The 22,776-nt window shown below is 42.6% G+C and overlaps 1 protein-coding gene across 4 annotated transcripts in view; it reads right to left on the reverse strand.

Moving 5' to 3' along the window:
• RABGAP1L (RAB GTPase activating protein 1 like) overlaps positions 1-22,776 on the reverse strand; it is a 277,604-nt gene that overhangs the window by 65,580 nt on the left and 189,248 nt on the right. For 3 of the 4 annotated variants that reach the window (XM_054165303.1, XM_054165304.1, XM_054165305.1), the window contains exon 19: positions 1,428-1,556. In XM_054165303.1, coding sequence (XP_054021278.1) covers positions 1,428-1,556 — 129 coding nt within the window. Of the gene's footprint in view, positions 1-1,427; positions 1,557-10,259; positions 10,915-22,776 lie in introns of those variants that run through there. The other variant, XM_054165306.1, reaches the window with a different exon arrangement.

Below are 22,776 nucleotides of genomic sequence, written 5' to 3' on the forward strand. Positions count from 1 at the left end.
ACACAGAAGATTTGCACCAGAAATTGAGAAAGGCAGGTCTTAGAAAACTGACAAATATCTCTGCCAAAAAGTACCATAACTATTTTAATGTCCCATCAGAAAAATCCACACTGATTACACAAATATAAAGCTCATTTTATTGACTTGGTAAGTCCCTAAATTACTCAAGAATTGAGCAAAGGACTAAACACTAAACATCAAACTAGTCTACTCCCAAATATTCTGAGTAGCAGAGCCCAAATCTCAAGTCCAATTCATAGAATCACAGAATCAATAAGGTTGGAAAAGACCTCAAAGATCATCAAGTCCAACCTGTCACCCAAGACCTCATGACTACTCAACCATGGCACCAAGTGCCATGTCCAAGTTAAACAGATACATTTTTTTTCCTGTCTGGAATAAACATCACCGCAGCAAGCCCCACTCTTCCATCTGATCTGAGTTTTAACCACTATGTAAAGCCCTCATGTAATAAACCATGAAATGAAGCAACACAGAAGTAGATTAATATATTGAGAGACACAAAAAAGGTGGGAGTGTTAGACAGGTATTCTTTCTGATGGGATGCTCTCAGCCCATTATTGGGCTGCACCAAACATTCCCCATCAGTGCTCCCACTGCAATAATTAACAAAAGCAGGGTTTTTTTAAAAGATTGACTATTGATTCCATCCATAGCGATACAGAATCCAACAAAATGGCTTAGTGGTAGACTTTGCAGACTAGGGTTGATGATTTGATTTTCCAACCCAAATGATCATATTATTCTATGAAAAATTCCCAGTGAGAATAGCAGACCTCTCAAATGTCAGCTTTATGACCCTCTTTGGCCATTTTTAACAGAGGATTTCCAACCACCCTCAAAAACTTACAGTCAGGCTCCTCTAATTCGCCATCATCCATTACAAGATCAATATTTGTGCTCCAGATGTTCATAGGAGCCTTTTGACTTGAATAAAGTATCCAAAGATACTCTGTCTTGCTAAGTCTGATAGGCCAAGAAACTAAGTTTTTGCCCCAATACCAATGTATTATTCAGTAATGCTTCAGAAAATAAGTATCTTCTGGTCAAAATAAACCTTTGGTTGCAGGATTATCATCCATCTGATTAATTGGTTTAGTGTAATCACTGTTTATAAATTGATTAAGGAATGAAAAGTTCCAACAATTCAATGGGTTTGATCATGCATTAGCTCTCCATTCCAATTATCAGCTTGCACTGATGCAGACAAGGGGAGAAAAGCAAAGTGCTTTACCTCCTTCAATATAAAACCCCATGTGTGTATAAGTACACAACTATATATAAAAAGTAATAAACTAATTATTTCATTACTTCCCTTCCCACATCCTCCTGGCATTCAAATGGTTGCACCTTGCTTTTCCAGTAAAACTCCTGAGTGAAGGAGAGGAAATGAAGTCTGTCCTTACCTTAATGTTGCAAGCTTGTTCCATCAGTCTTCTGGCGTTCTCTTCAGCTCTGTACCTCTTGGGCAACTGAACCCTGAAGAATTTTAAAGCTCCTTCAAAATCAGCTTGTAGAAGGTCCTCTTTTGAGGTCTGCAGTTAAACAGAAGAATGCACTGTAAGTGCTGAGAACATGCAGTCATACTCTTTTACTGCATTTGCCATCTACTGAATGTCTTCCAAGCCACCAATATTCACATTAGTGTCCTCCTTGATATCAACTCTCTAACACACCTCTCCTAAAACAAAACAGAGGCTACAGCACATCCCAGGAATGCCAGGCAGAGCAGTACCATCAGAGGACTGTAACACATTAATGTATTTAATCCTCATATACCTGCAGGGTAAGAAAAGGATTCTGGCTCAGCCTGTCAAGTTGTCACTCAGTGAGGAGAGGAACAAAGCCCAAGCAAACAACAAAAACCTGGGAGAATTTATAGTATTTTCTAGAGAGCTTGTGCATTAGACCATTGCTGATTCCCCTAATGGTGCCCTAAAAAGACAACGTATATATAGACGTATGGTTGCAGACATGAAGGGCAGAAGCATTAATGCACATGACTCTTAAGAGGCATCAGCAAGTCAATGTGCAGAAGTCTGTGACACAATTTCTCAAAGGTGTGCCAGAAAATGTTTTACATGCTTATTGCTGCATCTCTCGTACCACTGTAGCTCTCAGTGTGCTATCAAGCCAAACAGGTCAGGAAATGTTAAGCATTCAACATTAATCCAGCTCTGCTGCTGATGGAGTAATACGATTCACAGGGACAAATGTATTCATCTGTGGATGTACCCAGAACTACACCACCAGATTGAGCAGATATGAAATACTCAGCCTCAGGAGAGCTTATTTAAAAGGTGAATAGAAACTGTGCCCAGGCAAGGTATTTGGGACATCATCTCAGAAACAGAATTTCAAGATCTTTAACCCAGAAAGAGTGAACAAAAAATATGTCAGCGTACAGACCCAGTAGCACAGGGACCGGCACTGTGTATCATGGCATTACTACAAACACCTCCAGAGCAGCACAGCAACCTTTGTTTAAGGTACATTGCCGAATTAATTGCTCAGGTACCACCACCACCATTTTCAGGTGTGCTGTCTCATCAGTAGCAAACACCCATAGTCATCTCTTTGCCCTGCTGTACACAGCAGGTATATTACATACACAGAGTTTCAAAGCCTGCTTCTCAACTATTTTCTCATGCACTCAACATCTGTCTGCAATTTGAGACAACTTCTTTCCAGGAAGCACACTTCAGCCAAACACAAGAGATTTGGCTCTACACAGGGAGAAATGGGAGGAACTGTGAGGCACAAGAGGTGAGGTGCAGTGATGCTGTTGTTTCTCTTGGGTGTTACGTTTGGTTTAACTAAATAAAACTAAATATCATTATCACTATGACGCAGAGAAAATTTTACTGTTGTTCAAAAATCTTCCCCATGCACCCTACAAACTAGCATTTCCTCTTCATTTACATCAAAATAACTCTATAGATATTATGTTCTACATATAATTAATTTACATGAACGTAATTTCTATGAGAGAGTTTGGGTTGCTCAGCCTGGAGAAGGCTCCAGGGAGAGCTTACAGGAGCCTTTCAGTGTTTAAAGGGGCTGACCAGAAAGCTGGGGACAGACTTTCCAGCGGGGCCTGTTGTAACAGGACAAGGGATGATGGGTTTAAAATGAAAGAAGGAGATTCAGATTAGAAATGAGGAAGAATTTTTTGACACTGATGGTGATGAAACAGTGGTACTGCTTGCCCAGAGAGGTGGTAGATGCCCCACCCCTGGAAACATTCCAGGGCAGGTTGTTTTGGGCTCTGAGCAAGCTGATCTGTTTGAAGATGTTCTTGCTGACTGCAGGGGAATTGGACTAGATGAGCTTTAAAGGTCCCTTCCAACCCAAACCATCCTGTGATTGATTCTATGAATTATGTCTACTATGTAAAAGCCCTCCTTAGAAGTACAAACGTATTTTTCCTCAAACTGAAGTGGTGCTGCAGATACAGAACAGTAACACTCATATCTAGCTCGGCATAACCCACATTTCTCCTGAAAATGCCACAACACCCTACCAAACCCAACAACTGACCCAAACTTTATCTGGTGGAGGCAAAGAAGAAGCATCTTTGAAAGGATTTTACATTATACACCAAACTTGGAACAGCAACAGAAGTTGAGGAGGTATTGTCATGGCTATCCACTATGTCTGACTGGGGAAGAGCATGAGGTGACTTCAGAGGTGAGCCACCCTGGCACAGATAATCATCACTGCTCCGTGCCCCATCTTTCACTTTGGGAACTGGCACAGCAGTGTGTCCTTTGATGTTCTCAATCACAAGTCTATAAGGACAAAATCTGCACTGTTTCCCTATCACTCTATGTATTTGTGGAGATGATTATGCCATGTACCCTAATGGGCACTGTGTAGTAGCTTCTGTTACACTAATCACAAAGGAAGAGTGAGGAAACTCCAAACACAACTGCAGTAGCTTCAGTGGCTCCATTTCCCCACAGCTGCAGCATTTTTAATGATTATCTAATCTTGTCATCAAAACCCTCAAGAGTCCTCCCAAGCTCTATTTGCTCCTCCCTTCATTCACAGCCAAAGAAGATGCTGGGTCACCACTGCAGGGACACAAGAAAAGCTGCCTTTGGGATGCTGATGGGAAATGTCCAGCTTAACAAACTATCACATCTGATTCTCTCTACAAAATTTTGGCAGGAGGACTATTTGGCTGAGGCTCAATCAGACAAGACCAATGTAGCGTTGACAGAAAGCTGCTGCAGTTTGGTATCTAATGAATCAGATCCACTCCTGAGTGCAGCTAAGGCCAACACACCCAGACAGCCTCTCTCTAAAAACATATTTCTCCTGGATGACTTTACTGAGGTTAGATATGCTTTTACCACACCTGGGAGCAGACCACCACTTCACATTCATGCTGAGATATTGAAGATGATCGACAATTTATACAGCGTGACGGGACCAACTTGTCACACAGCACTGCTGCCAAAACCCATGCTGGCAACCAAGCTGCTTCTGGGCCACGTTCAGATGGGTAATGTTGACCCAAAAGCAGTAAATGGTTTGCTCACCAGCTTAGCTGAAAGTGATTTCTCACCTTCCCTCTCAGTGATGTTGACAGCTGCGATCACTACACAAACAGATTTCCCTATTACATTGCAAATTTGCCCTCTTGGGAGATAAGCTCTCCGGTTCCCTCCTCTTCCTCATGCCATGACAGCCTCTCCCATTGCCCTCCAAAACCCAGCCATGGACACAGCCATGACCCCAGCTGGAAAGAGACACCATCCAGTCAGTAGAATCCACTGTGCTGTTGTTCGGTGGTTTTACAGAGAAGGTGCTCAGACACTGCAATGGGTGATCTCCAAGGCAAGCTGGCTGGTAGATGCTTCCAACAGAGTAGGAGGGTGTTTGCAATTAAGACTTCTGGACAGTTGCTGCCAGCACAAAACAAACACCAAACACACTTTTTGCCAAAGTTTCAGCAGTTTATTAGGAGCTGAGCTATCCTAATCGTGAGCAAATATTTTTCCTAGAGGTCCTAACTAGACACTAGACTAGTTATGTTAATAATCAATAATTCAATTACCCTGCCAAACTTTAGAAAAGCACATGCACCGTAGAGTTCATAGCACTTCATTTAAAATTAAACACCAAAAAAGAGGCAAATAGGTCAGCAAACCAGCAATTGCACATAAAACATTTATTCAGATTTAATTCTCCCAGGCTTCTGCTTGGATCACTGTTATAATGGTATTTGAATAGCCCAAATACAAATGACTTTTATAAAATCATAATTATTTTGACTTCTCAACCCTGAAAAATCTGTAGCCTAGGAAAAATACCCTAAAAATAATGGTGGGTCATGGAAATGAGGACTTCTGGGACAGAGTTTGCCAACCTCAGATGATAGTTATGAAAAGCTATAGACCTTCATGCTGCATCATTTGATAAAAGGAGTGGGAGAGCCTCTTGTGTTCAGCTCTTACTGCTCTACTGAGTATTGTCATTTCATTAATCTGTTGATCAAAAAGTTAGTTCCACTATGAAAATAACGAGAAACCAAAGTGACATTTTGAGGTCAACGTTACCTGGGTTGTGTGCTTTAGAATATTTTCTGCACTTGAACTTCTTCAGGTTATCTGTGTGTACATACATGTGTATGTACACAGGTGTGCATGCATATATATACACACATACACTGGGTATGGAGACGCCAGACAAGAAGGACACAACCTGCTGAAGAAGGTCTACATGAAGCCACAATAATGCTACAAAGGCTGGAAGCCCTCTGCTGTGAGGCCAGGATGAGAGAGTTGGGGTTATTCAGCCTGGAGAAGAGAAGGCTCCAGGGAGACCTTCTGGGGGCCTTTCAGTGTTTAAAGGGTCTGATCAGAAAGCTGGGGACAGATGTTTTAGCAGGGCCTGTTGTGACAGGACAAGGGATGATGGGTTGAAACTGAAAGAGGGAGATTTAACTAGATATAAGGAAGACATTTTTTACACTGATGGTGGTGGTCCAAGGTTGCCCAGAGAGGTGGCAGATGGAAGCATTCAAGGCCAGGCTGTTTGTGGATTTGAGCAACCTGCTCTAGTCGTAGATGTTCCTGCTCTCTGCAGGGGGGGTGGACTAGGTGGCCTTTAAAGGTCCCCTTCCTACAAAACAGGCATGCAGCACTGGTGGTATCCTAAGATTAACATTTCTTGACATTTTGTGATTTTAATCAATAAATCATAAAGATGTTTCGGGCACCTTTTGGCAGCTGTTTGACAGGCAGAGATTTGTAAATTTCTTGGTTGGTGTCACTCAGCTTGCGGAACACAAGCTCTTTCACTAAACCATCTGTAAGTTTAACGAGCCATTAATTAAAGTTTAGCAGTGCACTACAGCTCTTGCACTCGGGGACTTTGGGGCACTTCCTCCTCATTCTCTATGTAATTTTGAAATAATTATAGTTGTGTTTAACATACATTTTAAAATCCAAGCAGCTGAGGAAACTCACTGAGAACCATGTCCTAAAGTCTCAGCTTCCCTTTCAGAGTTAGACTAAATCTGCCTTTGAATGTCCCATATTGCTGAAGTATTTCAATGTGTTCCTAAAAATGATCTTATCTGGATTAGTTGAAACCAAGGAAAAATCCTTTCCCAGAGGTACTGGGGAAGCTTTCCAATCTAAAGGTGAAGTCCTGCAAAACTGCAAATATTCAAAAAAGCAGAAAAGGAATTTAAGAGACTGAAATGAAGCTAATTGTGATTTCTTTTTCTTTGAAAGTAAATAATGTTACTGCTTCCTTACCTAAAACATGTAGGGAAATGTGATTAAGGCAAAGGACAAAGCCTTGGCTTTTTTCCTTAATTTAATTTCTCTGTCTTCAATTATTAATTCTGCAGTCTCATTTATTACTGACTATATCCTCTATAACTCCTATTCCCACCTGAGAACTAATACAGCAGAAGGAAATTTGGATTAAGCACACTACACTGCCTTTATTTAATCCTCCTTCTTCCACACAAACACATAAAAATGACAACTTTCCACAGAATTCTCTGTACATATATATTTAGGATGTCTATAGAATGTCATTGAATATAAACTGCCTTTCTTACACTGTAATGAACACATTGGGGACAAGACCAAGTAAATGGCAGAGAAGAACGTGGCCATACTCTACTCCACTATTTAATTTGCTCCTGGTTAATTTAAATTGTTTGCAAGTATCCTCACACTGCTTTTTCAGAATATTTATTCTGTAACACACAGCTATATGGTTTGAAGGTCCCTTGAGAAGATGTGCAGTGCAAAATCAAGCCAACTCTACCTCTCCCACTGGTAGCATCAAGACTGCAATGCTGTATGCTGCCTGACTGCTGCCCTTCAACATGAGCCACAGCCCTGATACTGGTTTGATGGCTCCAGGAGAATGAAGTGGACCTTCTGTATCGCCATGATGGGCAAAGGTGGATAAACTTGGGATTCAGGCCTGAGAAAGTTTGGTGGGTAAATCTACTCTGCTGCAGTTACGCTGTCATGCACGTCTAGAATCACAGCGTGGTGGGAGTTGGAAGGGACCTCTTGGGATCACCTACTCTAATCCCCCTGCTAAAGCACATTGCCAGACCAGGTTGCCCAGGATCACAATGTCCAGGTGGGTTCAGAATCTCTCCAGAGAAGGAGACTCTACAAACTCCCTGGGCAACCTTCTCCAGGGCTCCAGCACCCTCAAAGTTAAGAGTTTCACCTTAAGATCAAATGAAACCTCCTGAGTTCCAGTTTGTGCTTGCTGTCCCTTGTCCTGTCACTGGCCATCACTTCGAAGAGCCCAGCCCTGACCTCATGACCTCCATCCTTTAGCTATTGATCAGATCCCCACTCAGGCTGCTCTCCTCCAGGCTAAACAGCCACAAGTCTCTCAGCGTCTCCTCACAGGAGAGATACTCCAGTCCCCCCAGCACCCACATTCTAACGTGATACATAGCAGACTCCTCTCAGTGGCATTGCTCATGGCCATTTTGTTGCTGGGAAAGCCACACTGGCAAACACATCTCTCCCTATATGTGCTCTCTGTAAAACGCTGGTACAAAAGCGTTACAGCAAAAAAATTGCATTGGTTTTGTGCACAACAAGCTGGCATCCACAAACATAGCAATAATCCTGTGCACACCCTGTAGTATCCCTGCTCAAAATGTCACCACTGTGTTTAGATGTAGCTCCAGACTTAAAGGTGGTGCTCATTCTGCCACAGAAAACACTTACCAACGTGGATAAGAGCAAAATCAAAATCTACTAGATTCATCCAACCCCTGGTCATCCCGAAGGGAATAAACCCAGTCTGAATTAGTGCTGCTTCACTTGCCCATCATGGCATCTGCCTGATGCAGTGAGTAGGTGCTCTGAATTTTGCTAAGGCTGGCATAAAGGTTATGGATGGCATTTCTGTGCTTCTCAGGAAACACTAATCCGGCACATATTCTGCATATTCGGAACCTCCCAGGCATTGCTTCCTGAAACCACAGCAGAGGGAGAAGCTGATGCATGTAAAAAAGAATCCAGTTGTAATTTTATGAAACACTGAGATTCTGAAGTAGCTTCAGTTCTGATTAAAGTACGAATTCTTGGTTCTCAGACATTTCTCATTTGAAAAAAAACCAAACCAAACCAGCCACAAAAAACAACCATCAGCAAAACAGTCTCTCCTCCTCTACGGAAGGGTTTCACGTCAGAAGGGATAGCTGTCAGAAGAGGTATATTTAGCTAATAAAACCTGACAGGAGATCACATTTGCTCCACAAGTCAAGACTCTCTAATAATCCAAGCATTATTTGTTTGGTTTCCCTTTCCCCCTCCTCTCATTTTTCCCTTTTCTACTAAAGGATATTATATCACTCAGTGAAGCTAAGCTGCCTGGGTGATGAAGGATGCTAAATTTCCTGGTAGTCTCCATCTGGAGGGCCAGATACAAAGCCTGATTCAGTCGAGTGAAAAAGAGCTCAGTGGGTTTGCCTCTGCTTTCTTTAGAGCTAGCTCATCACAAAACAATCCAGAATGATTTGGCAGTCCTTGCCCAGGAGACCAGCAGCAGCAGGATGGGATGGAGGAGCATTTAGGTACACTTGGAAGGAAACTGGACCAATGCTGCCACACAGAATGGGTCCAACCACGCGTTATTAGCCACTAGACTCCATTCTACAAGTGACTATGGATACCCAAATTCACCTGCATGTTCCTAGTACCCAGAGAGTTTGTGAATCTTCTTGTTTATATCTAACACCTCATAGTGTGGGGACACACTGGTTCAGCCACCCACCTTTTTTTTTTCACTCTGAACATCTTAAAATATGCAGAGCACATGCATGTGTGTGAGAGTACTGCAGAACACAGAGATGGGTTTCAGTACCACCACACAAACACGAGAGAGGTCACTGTGTCTATCAGTGGGCTGCACAGGGCACTGGGGAATGGCTGGGATCAGCAAAGAGCTCTTCATGGGCATCATGTAAAAATGACATTCTGGTGTACAAGGCTAGAAACCAAATGATCCTCTGAGCTGCAGGCAGCCCAGAGCAGCCACAGCTAGGACTAGGTACTGACCTCTGGATTAGAGTCAGCTTTGGACAGCAGCAGGAAGGAGACAAGCGTGCTTCTCTCTACTCTAACGTGCCACACCGATTCCAGGCCATTTCACAGACAGACAGCATTTGCCATGACAGATAAAAATACCTTTAACAATTTGTTTCCCAGATAATTCTACACAAATATTTTAAACTTTTTACATACCCTCAACTGCCTTTTCAAAATGAAACACAGAAAGAGCAGAAAACCAAAATACATCAACAAGGTTTGATTTTTTAGGATGTTTAAAACTAACCTTTGATGTCACAAGTATAAAATTCTAAATGCTGAGCACTGATACACTTGCCATCAGTATCTTGAAGTAGACAGGGCATGCTGCTTGTTTGGAATCATTAGAGGACCGAGAACAAAAGCATTCCTGGCTTTAGGAAAGATATTTTACAATGCAGCCTGGTTGTGAACCCTTCAAGCTAGTTAAGGAGTGGAACCAATCCCCATTAGCAGGACCAGTGTGCAGTCCTCCCAAGCTAACAGCAGAGAGAAAGACTCAGTGAGATGATTTTGAGAAGCTAAGAGCAAAAACAACAGATCACTCACACCTCTATTCAGTGTGTTATGGAGGGGGGAGCAGGTTTAGGAGGGAAGATGGCAAATTCACAAGGGATTAATGTCAAGAAAACGTGATCTCACCGCAAGCAGTCGAGGCACAAACAGGCGATGCCCCATCCCCAGAAGTTCCAGCACTCGACATGCATACTCATTCACCAGCTTGCTTCTCTCGTCATGCATGTCCTGGGACTTTTTGACAGGTGGTGTGAGCTTGGCAGCTGGGGTTTTGCAAGGTACCCCTTCTTCCATGAGCAGCAAGTAATAAGTATCCAGAGTGAGAAGAAGCGGCTTTGAACAGCAATTGCAAGAAGTGCAAGAGGAGGAGAGCCAGGCTCGGCTCTCTGAAACGGGCTGGGATGGCCGCCTACAGCAACGCCCGTCGGTCACTCAGCAAGAGGAAAGCATCTTTGCTAAGAATCAAGGTAAAATATGATCCACCCTGCTGGCTCTGCCAGAGTCCAGAGTAGATTTGAAAAACAAACCAGAGAAAACATGGATCTAAAAATGTCCCTTAAAAGGCAGGAAAATGGCAGAAAATGAGCACAGGCAAGCTGGGATGGGAGGAAGGCAATGGAGAGCGTGCAGGGCTCAGTGTCTGGGGCTGGGTGTGAGAGCAGCCAGCAGCAGCAAGAAGAGCAATAAAGCCAGGGCAGTTCTGAAGCTGCAAAGAGAAAAGGATGAGCTCATTGCAATCTCTGATTCGTGACAAGCGTGGCGGCTGCCGCTGCTGCCGCTTGCTGTGAATCAGTAATGAAGGGGTAGGCAAGGAGGGGGCTGGGAGGAGGAGGAGGGGGTGAATGAGCATGCAGAGAGCCTCTCGGGGGAGAATGCCGTAATAAGAAGCCAATAGTGAGCGGCTGGACAGCTGAGCTCCCCCTCCACGTCTGCCTTAAATCAATTCAGGGCTGAGGGCTTTGGCTGTTGAATCCCAGGCTTACAGCATATGAACTGCAGCCTCCAACATTTGCTGGTTAGGAAGAACCTGGCCTGCCAGCCCATATAATGACTTGGATTCAGTCTGCTTCTGCATAATGCAAAGAGACTCAGAGCAATTACAAGATGGGCAGGTATGGCAAGAGACCCTCAACCCTCCCAGGTGATGGATGGGAGAGGGGCAAGGACATCGCGACGGGCTGCTGGTGAGGAGAGAGCAGCAAGCAGCTTCTGAGATGCTGAGAAGCCACAGCCCAGCTTTGCACAGTTCATGCAGGACTGAATTAAATAATTTAAATACTGGCAATTTCCAGCACTGTGTTCTCAGGAGGCATTTCTAAATCTGGAGATGATGGGCAGGGAGGGGATGATGTCAGAAACACAGATTTTAATTGCTTCTAGAAATTAACTGCACGTTTGTAAGGAAAACGCTATGATGTCCCACCTTAAATTGCCTGTGCAGGCAGTAGGCCAGGTGCCTCTGCCATCTGGGTGAAGACAGCCTAGCAGGTATTACTTCATTTCCTAGCTCTGTGGTTTGGGAAGCATGCTGTCATGCTGCTTGGTTTTGGAATTGCCTAATTATAAAATGGGACAGGTAACAGAGCAAAGCACACTTCTGAGGGGAGCAGGCAGCAAGGTTCCACACACACCGCACATACAGAAAAGAGGCAATTTAAAGTGCTGGGAGGAGCTCCACGGATCTAAACCACATTAACTGCAAGCAGTTTAAGATCTAATCATTTGTCTAGAATGTCAAGAAGAAAACACAGAATTATAGAATAGTTTTGGCTAGAACAGATCTTTAACATCATTGAGTCCAATCATTCTCTAACTCTGCCGAGGCTGGTGCTAAATCATGTCCCTCAGCACCGGATCTCTGCGTCTTTTAAACACCTCCAGTGATGAGGATTCAACCACCTTCCTGGGCAGCCTGTTCCAGTGGCTGACAACCCTTTTGGCCAGTAAATTTCTTCTAATATCCAACCTAAACCTGCCCTGGTGCAACTTGAGGTAATTTCCTCTCATCCTATCACTTGTTACTTGGGAAATGCTAATGGCAATAAAAGATCTGTAGCACAGGGTGGTTGAATTAAAATGTTATGGTCATGAATAGTCAAAATAGGAAAATTATTTTCATTTACCATGAAGAAATATAGGCAACTACTACCAAAAGCAGAGAAAATAAGAAAAAGAAATGAACTTCATTCAGTCTGACACCCCACCCATAGTGGCATTTAATAGAAGCTGTTTAGCACAGGTGGTAGTCCAACAGCTGATGTAAGCATCTCAGGTTGCAACACACTGTTTTTACAGATTAAAATCTGTATGGACTAGTCCACAGAGCAGGATTCTGAGGAGGTGGAGGCTACAGCATTTCTATTGAGCCTGAGATAAGGAGTATTTCATACAATCATAGAATTGTTTCAGTTGCAAATGATCTCTAAGATCATCAAGTCCCACCATCGACCTAACACCACCAATGGCCATTAAACCACGTCCAAATGCCATGTCCACACGTTTCCTGAACACCTCCAGAGAGGGTGACTCCACCACCTCACCGGGCAGCCTGTTCCAATGCCTAACCACTCTTTCAGTGAAAAAGTTTTTCATAATACCCAACCTAAACCTCACACAATCTCAAGCCATTTAATCTCATCCTTTCACCTGATACTAAGGAGTGAACCCCACCTCACTCCAACCTCCTTTCAGGGAGCTGTAGAGAGCAATGAGGTCTCCCCTCAGCCTCCTCTTCTCCAGACTAAATAATCAGTTCCTTCAGCTGCTCCTCACCAAACCTGTTCTCAAGACCCTTTGCCAGCTTTGTTGCCCTTCTCTGACCACACTCCAGCACCTCAATGTCCTTCTTGGAGTGAGGGGCCCAAAACACAGTAGTACAGCTGTGGCCTCACCAGTTCCAAGTACAGGGGCACAATCACTTCCCTACTCCTGCTGGCCACACTCTTGCTAAGGCAGGCCAGGATGTTGTTTGCCTTCTTGCCCACCTGAGCACACTGCTGGCTCATCTTCAGCCAGCTGTCTACCAGCACCCCCAAGTCCTTTTCTGCTGGGCAACTTTCCAGCAACTCTGTCCCAAGCCTGGAGTATTGCATGGAGTTGTTGTGACCCAAGTGCATCACCTGGCACTCAGCTGAACCTCATCCTATTGACCTCAGCCCATTGATCCAGCCTATCCAGATCCCTTTACAGAGCCTTCCTACCCTGAAGCAGATCAACACTCCCACCCAGCTTAGTGTCATCTGCAAATGTACTGAGGGTGCAGTTCCAGAGATTCTGGTTTATTATCCAGATTGTTGTTATGCATTTAGGGGAACATCATAAAGCTGATCAGTTATCACAGGTTAAATGAGCACCTCAGCAGGCTGTATGTTCTGTATGTTTGTAGGGTGAGATGGTTTAAAGCAAAGGATTTTTTTGCTGTTTTTTTTAAAAGGTTTTTTTTTCCCCTGAAATTTTCAAGAGTTTCCATTAATTAAAACATATGCTGCTAAATGTGATATTCTAGAAACATTATGTTCTATCTTCCACATGCAAATGAAAACATTGCTCAAAACATTTAAAAGGGAAGAAAGAAGAGAGGAAATAATGCTCTGTGTGTTGGGAAGCAGGTGAAAAGAACCAACTAGAAGCATGGAGATGAATGGGCAGAGTCACTGGTGACTTTTGGGCAAAAGAGGACAGATAATTCAGAGCACTGTCAATGAAAAAAAAATTAAATTCTTCCCTGCATAAGCCAAGAGCTAACTCTGTCCCTTACAGAAATTCAGGTTTGGTTCATTTTAGGCAAGATCTGGGCTTATGAAAAAAGAAATGGAGTGATTATTAAATAAAATCTTCAATTCTAAAAAGTTGTAATAGGATCCAGTAGTTAGAGGCTAAAAGTAGGTGAATTCAGGTTATAAGTATTGTGCAGTTCTTAGGAATGAGGAAAATTAACTACAGGATTAGGTTCTCAAGAGATATGGTCTACTACCATCATTAGGATTTTTACATCAGGGCTAAGAGACCTGCTTAAAAAGAGGTCTCTAAAATGTTTTAATAAAAAGATCCAAAACTTGACCAAAACTCTCTTAATTATCAGCTGGAATCCAACACTTTTTGTTCTCCAGAACTCCTTTTGCAGAGCAGAACAATGAACCATCACTCAGGTTTGCATTTGGGAATTTCTTACACTTCCTGCCATTTTTAAATACTTCTGCATCCTCATTGAACAGTACAACTTACTTATCACAGAAATCATAGAATCATAGGATGGCAGGGGCTGGAAGGAACTTCTGGAGATCACTTAGTCCAACCCCCTGCTAAAGCTGGGTCACCTACAGCAGGTTGCCCAGCATTCACAATGTCTCCAGTGAAGCAGACTCCACCACCTCTCTGGGCACCCTGCTCCAGGGCTCCAGCACCCTCACAGCAAAGAAATTTTCCCTCTTGTTCAGATGGAACATCTTGGGTTCCAGTTTGTGCCTGTTGCCCCTTCTTCTGTTGCTGGGCATCACTGACAAGAGCCTGGCTCCATCCTCTTGCTCCCCACTGTTTAGCTCTTGCTGAGCTCCCCTCTCAGTCTGCTCTTCTCCAGGCTAAAGAGGCCCAGGACTCTCAGCCTTTCCTCCTCACAAAGATGCTCCAGTCTGTTCAGCATCTTTGTAGCCCCCACTGCAACTGAGGCCATATCTGGAGTACCGTCCTCAGTTCTGGACTTCCCAGTTCAAGAGAGTAGTTCCTTGTCTCTCTTGAACTGGGGAGTCCAGAACTGAGGACAGTACCCCAGATGTGGCCTCACAAGGGCAGAGGCTTTTATATTCATGTCTGATGAGGAATTTTGATTTTTTGCAATGTGAACTTCACTCTCTTATCATTCTTCAGAGGGGCCTGACTGAAGTCAGCTTCAAAACTAGAAAGGGCCTAAAAGGCAGTAACTTGCACACTGAATAGAACACCCTAGGATAAACACATACTAGTTGTGCTTCAGTTTCCATGTTGTGGATGATCTGGTCTTTAAGCACAGTTAAATTCTGATTCTGGTCTTCTAATCCATGAAATGTCTGCTCACTCATGTGGTACTGATGCAGTTCAGATCTGTTCAGATGTACAACAGTGGGGGTCCACTGACCTCAGGAGAAGTGGCTAATGCAAAAATATTCTCTAAGCAAATAAAACCACATAGAATGTGACTTGAAATTATCTCTATTTTGTGAATTCTGTAGGAAGATACTGAAGATCTTGATGGGGAGTCCTTTATAAATCAAATGAAATATAGCAAATTAGAGGAATATATGGACCACTATAGTATGTGTGTGTGTGTGTGTGTGTGTGTACAAAGACATGCAGTTAAAAACTGAGGAAGTACTTGTGAAAGGCTCATGGGATTCCAAGAAAGGTGATGGTTTTCTATCTATCATTTTATAATGATCAAAGTGGGAGCTATGTGCATTTTCCACATGGAAAAAAAGTGCCACAGCTATCACAGCTCCTACCTTTAATCTTTTGCCAAGAGTGCACAAAGCCTGATCTCAAAGGCTTTAGTTCTCGGTGTTCATACTGGTTTAGTTCCCAGGTATCCACGTTCCCATTTGCATGTCTCATAGGGCACAACAACGAGCTGTAAATCTGGCAACCAACCCACCATGAATGATTTCAGAATGACCACCCTATGTGAGCACCACAGTTTTCCTTCTCCCTCTCTGTAAGCAGCCCAGCTCCTGGGTCGTCCCTCTGCCCCAGTTCTTCCTGCAAGCCACCACTGAGTCTTGTCTCCCATCCTGTGCTTTGTGTGGACAGGGATGTCAAATTTTTACAAGAATGTACTGAAAGGTCAGGACAGAGCTAGATGAAACACCTTCATAATTGCTGTATCAATTGTTAATAGAGAAATGCCTACCTATCAGAGCAGCTCACTTTTCTATGTCAACTGTTAAACCAAAAAAAAAGGAATTGGACTGTCTTTAACATTTTAGTGGCAAAAATTACTGACTTTGATAAGCTACACAGAGTCTAAAATAGGAAGAACTATAATGGAACTTCCCTTTCAAGTTGATTCCTGTAAGAGGGCAAGATAAACTCTGCACCAGAACAGCTCTGAAAATCCATATGAATTACAGCATGGCCACAATAAGAGCTTCACTTCTCAGCTTATCAGGAATTACTTTGTACTTTCTGTTCTTCAGGTCTACTCACAACTGTGTAATCTGGATTTACTGAAGTTTACATCTTTATCATTATTAGAGAGGACATGATAAAACCATTCATTTCAATAGTATGTTCCACCAGCGATCTCTGCTGGGGTCGTGCTGGTCGGTCTGCTCTGAAATGGCTTGGAAAAGAGGGTGAAGTGTGAGGTGACAATGTTTGAACATGCTACTAAATTATTCAGGGTTTTAGAGAGAGGGTTTTACAGGAAAGAACCTCACAAGGCCCGTAAGAGACTGAAGGCTGGGCTAGAGTACGGTAAATGGAAGTCAATGCAGATAAATGTAAATTGATGCATAAAGAGAAGGGTATCAATTTTACATACAAATGATAGACTCTGAGCTGACAATTGCAGCTCAGGAATGAATTGTGAAGTCACTGCAGACAGCTCGAAGAAAATAATCAGCTCAGTGCACAGCACAGGTCAAAAAATACACCAAATGGAAGGAATTAATAGGAAAGGAAGAGAGATCTAAACAGAGAATGCCATTATTCTACGGTATAACTCCATGATGTATTTTCACCTTTGATATTATGCATTACTCTGGTCCCTCCATCTCAAAAAGGAGTTAATAGAGACAGAAAGGTATTTAGAGGTAATAGGGCTCATGGGAGGCTTCCAAATGAGATGAGAAAAATATACTAAGAAAATAGACAGCTGATGATGGATAGGTAGGCTCATGAGTGGCTTGGAGAATGTGAAGAGGTACCAAGTGTCCAAAATGCCTTCCAACACAGGAACCTCACAGGTGACAGGTCCAAGGCAAGCAAAATTATAATTAAGCTGAGAAAATCTCTGTGGCTATTACCTTACATGTGTTCAAAAGATGATGGACAAACCCATGGAATAACAATCCATACAGAGTCATTAAACATGAGACACCACTTCTTTCTCAGAGAGCACCCAAGACACAAATTGCCAGTGGAAAAAAGAAACATAAAGAGTCCTACTGTTCTGACAGTCTGTCCCATGAATCCACTGTTGGCAACAAGCTACTGGGGAAGATAAGCCTGCAGAATGATCACTTTTATGTTTTTGTTTACTTCAACTACATACTTCACTACAAAGCCATCTCTCCAAGTGCCACAGCTACATATTTTTTGAGCACCTCCAGGGATGGTGACTCCATGGCCTTTCTGGGCAGCCTGTTCCAATGCCTGACCACTCCTGCAGTAAAGAAATATTTCCTAATATCCAACCTAAACCTGCCCTGGTGCAACTTCAGGCCTGGTGCAATTTCATCTCATTCTGTCACTAGTTACCTGGAGGAAGAGACTGACCCCAATACAGGATATTGAGAAAAACATTTCACAGAATCACACAGAATCACCAAGGTTGGAAGAGACCTCAAAGATCATCAAGTCCAACCTGTCACCACAGACCTCATGACTAAACCACGGCACCAAGTGCCACGTCCAATCCTCTCTTCAACACCTCCAGGGATGGTGACTCCACCACCTCCCTGGGCAGCCCATTCCAATGGTGAACGACTGTCTCAGTGAAGAACTTTCTCCTCACTCATATATATATATATATACACATACACACAAACACATATGTATACACACACACATATATATATCTCAGTCCTGAAAACACCATCTCCAGTTTCCATTACCTAGAAATTATGAACAGAGAGTATGATGAGGAAGTCCCATTAATATATGAATCAGGGTTCAGTGCTTTCTCTGCTTTCAGCCTTCTGTTCTTTTCTAAAGGAGGTCTCTTCTCCCTCAAAATTAAAAATTAATGAACAACCAGCTAACTGAAACTGAACTGATTTTTAGGTGTGAGAAGGAGATCAAATGGGCTAAGAAAGTAACTAGTCAGGGCAGGATGGATTTTTAGCATGCAAATAAAGGTGGACATTTAAAACCAGAAAACTCATTTTAATAAGCATAGAATATCAGTAGTCTGGAAGTTTATTGATTCTGAACACTTTCAAGTACAGAATTCTCTGATATATTCTCCAACAAGTCACCACATGCTGGGTTTTTTGTGATAGGAAGAATGAATCTGAGAAATGAAAATTCTTCAGCCCAGCAACCCCGCAAATTATGGACCTTCCCAATTTAGGAACCAGAAATATAAAAGCAGTGATCTGAGCAATCCTTTAAAAGTGAAACTCTTGTTCTATGCCTAATGAAGAAGACATTGAAAACAGAACAGTCAGTTCTAATCTCTAGCACCAAAGATTTAGGATCTACTTCTGCATCTGGAATCAGCTACATAAAGAAGCTATTTTAAAACTGCTATAAAAGGGCAACATCTATTTTAGAATAGAATAGAATAGAATAGAATAGAATAGAATAGAATAGAATAGAATAGAATAGAATAGAATAGAATAGAATAAACCAGGTTGGAAGAGACCTTCAAGATCATCATGTCCAACCTATCATCCAACACCACCCAACCAACTAAACCATGTAACCAAGCACCTGTCAAGTTTCCTCCTGAACACCTCCAGTAATGGTGACTCCACCACCTCCTAGGGCAGCCCATTCCAATGGCCAATCACTCTCTCTGTATAGAACTTCCTCCTAACCTCCAGCCTAAACCTCCCCTGGTGCAGCCTGAGACTGTGTCCTCTTGTTCTGGTACTGGCTGCCTGGGAGAAGAGACCAACCTCTGCCTGTCTACAATCCCCCTTCAGCTAGTTGTAGAGAGCAATAAGGTCCCCCCGAGTCTCCTCTTCTCCAGGCTAAGCAACCCCAGCTCCCTCAGCCTCTCCTCATAGGGCCTGTGTTCCAAGCCCCTCACCAACTTCGTTGCCCTTCTCTGGACACGCTCCAGCAAGTCAACATCCTTCCTAAACTGAGGGGCCCAGAACTGGACACAGTACTCATTATGTGTTCATGAAGAAGAGAAATGTAAATTATACAGAAGCACAGCATAATTTTACTCAAAATTCATGCTCTTACACAAATCCAAGGTGATGAAATAGTAGTTGTGGAATCCTCTGGTTAGTCATGAATATTTTTTCATGCACATTTAAGAGAACAATAAAATTCTCACAGCTTTCGTATTTTTTTTAGACATAAGGAAATACAACATTCATACAGAAAACATAATGTGACTTCTCTTCGAGACCCAGCCATCCACCTCTGAAAGATTACCACAGAGTTAAGTGGCTGCACAAGAGAATTACCAAGATGCTGTAGAGTTCAAGAACACCCAGAATACTGGTTTAGTTAGTAAACAGGAGGAATAGCATCTATAAATACTTCAAGGTGATGAAAACCAGTGTGTGCTGCAGAAAGGGGACTATTTAAGATAAAGGACAATGCAGATAGAAGAGTAAAGGAGTGTATAATGATCAGTGATAAATTTAAACTGGAATAAGGGAAATGGCCTTCCACCAGCAATACTGCTGCTGTTACTAGTTTATGAAATGGATGCTGTGTCACATAATGGCATAATACAGCAGAGAAGCATTTCTTTCACCCAGGAGGTCCTTTTCAGTCCACATAAAGAATGCTATAAAGATAACAAACAACCCTCCTTATCCAAGGTAATTTTGACACTTTTTTTCTTAATCTAAGGAGCCTCTGTACCCACCACCTGAATTAGCAGCATCATCTGCTGTCCCTGCCATTGTAACTGGTATGCTTCTCCCTAATCTCTTGGGCACACACTGACACAAACAGCATTGAGACTGAAAGGTGGCAGCAGAAATAACCAAGAAATCCAACTGCCTGGTTTGTGTAACATGAAGTTATCACTTGATAGCATGCAGCGAGGAGGGCTGGAAGAACCAAAAGCACCCTTAGAAATGCTGCTCACATCTGCCTGAGTTCAAGCAACAATACATATAAAAGTACTGGTTTTAACAACACAAAAATGATGCAAGGGCGGGAACCCCTCTGCTGTGAAACCAGGCTGAGAGCTGGGGCTGTTCAGGCTGGAGAAGAGAAGGCTCCAGGGAGACCTTACTGAGGCCTTTCAATAAGTAGAGGGAGTCTAAAGGAAAGCTGGGCACAGACTTTTTAGCAGGGCCTGTGGTACAAGACAAGGGGTGATGGTTTAAACCAAAAAAGGGAGATTGAGACTCTAAAGAAGGAAGACAATTTTGACAATGAGGGTGGTGAGACACTGGCCCAGCTTGCCCAGAGAAGTGGTAGATGCCTCATCTGTGGCAACCTACCAGGTCAGGTTGGATGGGACTCTGAGCAACCTGTGCTAGCTGTAGATGTCCTGCAGAGGGTTTGGACTAGGGGACCTTTAAAGGTCCCCTCCAATCCAAACCACTCTGTGGTTTTGTGATTAAGACAAGGTATGTACTGAAGTGAATCTCTGTAAGATAATGCACTGGCTGGCCAATACAAGCAGTAACAAAGACACTGTTGTTTCTTACTATTTTCTACCCATCTCAATTTGAATGTATTCCATTGTCCTCATCAGAATTATGGCTTTCTTCTGGCATTAAGCAACATGATTTTAGCAGTCACCCAGACAAAACCTCAAAAACCTAAGTGTGGACATCAAGTGTTGTTATGAATCACACTCCACAAGTAGATGAACGTTCAAAAAGAAAGTTTAGACATGGATCTATCTTAACAGTCTGCCTAAGGAGGTGGTTGAATCACCACCCATGGAGGTGTTAAAAAAGATGCAGACATGGCACTTTGGGATGTGGTTTATTTGTCATGGTGGTGTTGAGCTGATGGTTGGACTTGATGATCTTAAGAGATCTTTTCCACACTTTATGATTCTGTGGTCCTATAAAGCCCTGTGGTTGATTTCTGCACTTCCAGTTCATGAGTATTCTTCCCCACCTTTTCTGTAGTCAGCAGCTACAAGAGGGACTAATCTCGAACCTGATTTCTCCACAAACCTACATTTTAATACCTGCCTGGGTTTGCTAATTGCAAAACAAAGCCTGCATTTAGCTGTTTGTGCTAGGGTAGGAGGATCAGAAACAGAAGATTAAGGAAATAATTACTGTTCAGGAGGAGACTTGATAGGGTGCTTGGTTGCATGGTTTAGTTGATTAGGTGGTGCTGAATGATAAGTTGGACACGACGATCTTGAAGGTCTCTTCCAACCTGGTTTATTCTATTCTGTTCTATTCTATTCTATATTAAAATATGAACAAAGTTTACTTTTGTCTTTTATTTCCCTAGCAGATGTGAAGATTTTAATGTTTACTTTGTGATTTCCAACAAAGACAATAACTAGTTGATGACAAAAGGGATCAGAAAGTGTGCTGGCACTGGAATGGTGCATTCTCCTCTGTCATTCTCTATTAATGGTCCTAATGGGGATTTAAAAATAGCAATATCAATGTTTGTCGAGTTCTTGTAAACCACAGTTTTCTTCATTGCCTTCTTCAATGCTAGGGTTCTTTTCACACCCCAGTGCTTCACTATTCTGTTCTGATGCTCAGAAAATGAAAGGTGAGGGATTTTACTCTCCACAAGCTCAGCTCACTAAACATTAATCCAGGTGCAGGCTCTACACGACGTAAGTGAATGATTAATGTCAACCTGTCAAACACTGCCGCCAGCTGGAGAGCCTGGCTGAGGAGCATCCTGGGAAGTGCTCAAAAAGCACTGACATGCATCAGAAATTACAACATTTGGATGCCACAGGAAAAAAAAAAATTAAAATGGTGCTTTTCCTTTGCTAAGAAATCAGATTAATGCCCTATTACAAATTATGGCCTCTCTAGCTAAAAAGCTTTAATCCTCTGGCTGCTCATTGCTACAATCATACTCAGAATGTGGGAGAAGGGAAAGGAAAGGATTCCCCCCATGTCTTAAATACATGTTTATTTTCCAAAGATTACTGCATCAAGATGTCTTGGGTAATTGGTCACAGAAGTAGTACTGTCATTTCAAAACTAACAAGCATTCACTGTGAATACTAACAGCTGCTTGTAGCAGTGAGAAACTGCATCAAGAAAATGGGAGTTCAAGATAAAAGCTTCTCTTCTGTTGCTATTTAATGAGGGATTGTGAGGCACAGACTGTGCAAGGCAGTGAGGAAAATGGCATTTACCCAGTAAAGACTCTGATATTCCACTGATGATAGATTCCCTCATCCAAATCAAAAACAATCCAAAAGATTGAAGATGAGAGATTAATTGCTCTGTTCTAACAAAGAACAAATCCTTAGGAGTTGTTTTCAGTTGCTTCAGAATCAGAGAGAAACAAAACCTTAGAAAGACACAGTTTTTAAAGTGTTTCTTCTGCAGGAGACACATGTAACCTAGAAAGACTTGTATGCTAAGCCTCTTTGTTTCTAATAATTAGGAGAGATAATGAACACATCTGAATAGGAAATAAATTACTTCAGGGCTTGGAGTATGAAATTATGTTCTTCCCTCTCAGAACAACCATTCCTGCTGAAAGCAAATCATATGCTAATTCAATTGTATATAATCACCAGCTCCATCTTTGTACCACTCCAGAACTGTGCTCTTATTTGTGTGTTTCTGACTTTGAACCTTGTCTG

The sequence above is a fragment of the Dryobates pubescens genome, chromosome 11, assembly GCF_014839835.1.
Source record: "Dryobates pubescens isolate bDryPub1 chromosome 11, bDryPub1.pri, whole genome shotgun sequence".
Classification (NCBI taxonomy): Eukaryota; Metazoa; Chordata; class Aves; order Piciformes; family Picidae; genus Dryobates; species Dryobates pubescens.